General features: G+C 40.8%; 1 protein-coding gene across 3 annotated transcripts in view; it reads right to left on the bottom strand.

The window, feature by feature from the left end:
• Positions 1-3575, bottom strand: part of ehmt2 (euchromatic histone-lysine N-methyltransferase 2) — a 16660-nt gene that overhangs the window by 1817 nt on the left and 11268 nt on the right. For all 3 annotated transcript variants that reach the window (XM_020597423.1, XM_020597424.1, XM_020597425.1), the window contains exons 19-24: positions 3094-3198; positions 2363-2517; positions 1373-1540; positions 1121-1265; positions 931-1008; positions 379-494 (exon numbers count right to left, since the gene is read on the bottom strand). In XM_020597423.1, the coding sequence (XP_020453079.1) occupies positions 379-494; positions 931-1008; positions 1121-1265; positions 1373-1540; positions 2363-2517; positions 3094-3198 (767 nt within the window). The remainder of the gene's footprint in view (positions 1-378; positions 495-930; positions 1009-1120; positions 1266-1372; positions 1541-2362; positions 2518-3093; positions 3199-3575) is intronic.

Raw genomic sequence — 3575 nt, 5'->3', positions numbered from 1 at the left:
AAGGATTCTGACTGTAGCTGCCAAAAAGACTGAACAGTTATTAGAGTGAGCAGATACTTGTTATACAATTCAAAACAAACATTGAGGTGAAAATTGGGCAGATGGTTTGCAACACATAGCTCAGTGTCCCTGCAGTGCTGTTAATCATCTGTGATAATAATGAGTGTTTTGTCAATGTTGCATTCAACAAGAAAAATGTTTTCGTTGTGGCGGTATTTGCCACCAAGGGCCAAGAATGTGCAGGTTTTCCCCTGAAGCCATTGACAACAAGGCTTGTTCATCAGCTGAATTGGTTACTGTAGTATTCTCTCATATTTCCTTATCATCTCTGGTAGTGTACAGGTTTAACAATCATAATGTTACATGTGATGCACTGACTTGATTCCTGCCTGCACCACCCTGTTTTTGCATGTTCGATAACAGGAACACGCCATGTTGCATTCGAATATAAGTGGAGGTTCGATTTTGTTGAACTCTTGGAGCAGCCGCTGGTCCTGGTAACAAACAAAAAAAGCAAAACAAGTTGAGGTTAGTGTCACTCCTTCAGCTCAACACTAAATTATCATTGATTATTGTATAATCAGTGACTTCTAGTCATTGACCACAAAGATTATTAACTATATTCTACAGATTCTTATGATCCCATAGAAGAACACTCTTTTTGCCTGCTGGTCTATGAGGTGAACCCTCATAAGGAATACACATGAACTGGTTAAATTTCTGTTAACTGATTGTTTCCCTATTTAAGAGTGTGAGACTGATTTATCGCACTGCTAAAATACTGTTGAACAGCTTTAAAGAAGACATTTAAAAACAGATGCAGCAGAACCAGAGATTACATCGTTTATTCCACTCATTCTCCTCCTTGGTGAGAACCTGCTGCCTACGTTACTTTGACAGTGTGGCTTTTAAAACAACATTTATATTTACCTTATCATACCAGCAGCGGATGCTGAGCTGTCCACAGAGGCAGTTACTAGATGAGCAGTCATCAGTGCAGCTGCAGTGCTAAAATAATTAAATGAATGAGATGTGTTTTACACTGCAGATAATACACCCGTGTGCATTTGTGTAAAAGCGAACAAATTATGAAGTCAAAACGATTAACTGCCTGATTTACCTGTAAGTGTGTAATGTTGCGATCTATGTTCATTGCTGAGGTTTCACAGTTTTCTGAAACATATTTATAGTCTGAAGGACAACCCTCGTCATCCACTGCATTCACGCAGGGAATTGGTACATTCTCATAGCCCTGTGCAATGTCACTGAAACAGCGAGCAGGGAGTTATAAATCAGGAAATTAAAATCAGAAAAACAGCAGGAACCAACAAAGAAGAACAAAATCTGGATTCACTGACAACACAACACCTACTTGCAGATGATTCTTTCCGTGCGAAGCATGCGATTGGTTATTCCCCGCCGCAGCTTCCTGTTGATCTGTAGTGCGACCCACACTGGTGTATCAGCCCTTGCAAGGGTGAGAGGTGTGTCTCCTTCCCTGTTCATGATGTCAATGTCTGCACCTCTGGAGAGGAACAATCTGCAGGAGAAACAGAAACATCCAATACACAATGTGACTGTATGAGGCAGAGGTTTTCAAAATGACAATCTGGGGCCCCTATCATCAACCACATACAAACTATCACTATCACTTTGATAATCCAGTAACAAGTAATCAAAGTTGACGGATGAACGTAAATATGACCACACTGCCCCCCCATGTTAGCATCTCTTTACTGGCTCCCAGTTTGTTACAGGAGAGAATTAAGGGTGTTATTGTTTGTTTTTACATCACTCAATGGGTTGGCACCATCCTACCTCTCTGAGCTGTTAAAACCACCCTCCAGGGTACAATGATCCTCCAGCCAGATGCTTTTGGCTGTTCTGAGGTCTAGACTGAAGCCCAGAGGGGGCTGTGCGTTTGGGGTAATGGCTCCTCTACTGTGGAACAATCTGTCATTTAAGATTAAGACTGTTCCAGCAGGAACCTGTCCCTTTCACCTCAGGCAGTACTGTAGCCTCTCCCTCTGTGCCCCATTAGGGAGGTGGGCTTCACAGTTTGAAACCTCTGTGATATGGAAGTGAAGAGCAGATTTACCAGTTAAAACCAAATAACCCACAAACTGTGTCCCTGTATTCTTGTGTTTTGATCTACAGAGTCTCTTGTTCTGAATAAGTAAAAACAACCAATGTGCTCCCCAACTGCACTGCTGGAACAAGTTATTATACCAGCGGTGGTTAAGAAGTACATGGGCGCTGTAGCTACAAGTTAAAGCAAAGGGAAAAAGTGATTCCTACATTAACCCCTTGAGCTCTGTCACAGGTTAAACAAGGGTACAGCGTGTGGCAGACATTGACTCACGTAACACATTCCAAGTATCCTTCTCTGGCAGCGATGTGGAGTGGCGTGTCTCCGTGCACGTTAACAGCAGAGAGCGAACATCCAGAGTTCAACACCAGTTCTGCAATATCCACATTCCCTGCATACGCCGCCCAGTGGAGACACACATTCAGCTCCTGGAGGAAAAGAAGGAATGTCTGATGTAATAACCTGAAATATTTTCATGAAATTACAGAGGTTAGGCCATTCTGTCACGTATACAACTCCATATTTTCTCACACTGGAACACCAGAAGTCATGGAAAGTCCTTTAAGGTGTATTTAAGATTTCCAACAGAAGCAATAATAGCAATCTAGGCTGAGCTGGGACAATTCATTTATTAATCAATTGTTAGTAGAGCCCCAGAGCAAAGAAAGTTGTGGTCTTTCTGCAGTTTCTCCACTTACCATTTAAAATACAGTATATTTTTTACATAATGTCAAGATCACTTTTAAACTGGAGTAGAGATCAAAAACACAAGCTGAATGCAGACATCACAAATGTTCAAATAAAAAAAAAAAAAAAAAGATATTTTAGAGAGAGATATTTTAAGCATAAAATTATTTTTAATGAGGCAAATTCCATCAGTGTCCAGGTTTCCATTCCAGCTTTGTTTAGCTGATATGAAACTTAAGGGAGCTGCTATTGTAAAGATTGAGCAAAAACAGTTTTCAAAGTAACACTAATCCCAGAATTGACTAGTGAAAACTTACCTTATCATTGATGGTGACATCAGCGCCTCTATTCAGTAGTGCTTTGATCACCTTGACGTGTTTGTGCTCTGCAGCCCAAATGATTGGCGTCCAGCCGCCACTGTCCTGGGACCAACAAAGAAGAAACTAAATTTAGGCTACACCGGTCTTGTATCAGTCAGTGTGATCTGACTCCAGTAAGAGGAATATTGTGCACTTTACTTAAATGATTATATACAGGTGCATCTCAATAAATTAGAATATCATAAAACCAAGAAACTTCTCAACTGAAACCAGGATATTAATTCTGCAAGCTTGTGTGGACTCTGATTACATTTTCTTCAGGTTAGGGTCTTCCCATAGACAACCACTCTACCATTCTCTGATATTTATGCAATAGATACAGGTGCATCTCAATAAATTAGAATATCGTGGAAAAGTCCAGGAGGGTAAGCCACAAACATTCATTGCCAAAGAAACTGGCTGTTCACAGAGTGCTGTAT

The sequence above is a fragment of the Monopterus albus genome, unplaced genomic scaffold (assembly GCF_001952655.1).
Source record: "Monopterus albus unplaced genomic scaffold, M_albus_1.0 scaffold34.1, whole genome shotgun sequence".
Taxonomy (NCBI): domain Eukaryota; kingdom Metazoa; phylum Chordata; class Actinopteri; order Synbranchiformes; family Synbranchidae; genus Monopterus; species Monopterus albus.
The sequence above is the reverse complement of the archived record's forward strand: the minus strand, read 5'-3'. Positions and strand labels throughout refer to the sequence as shown.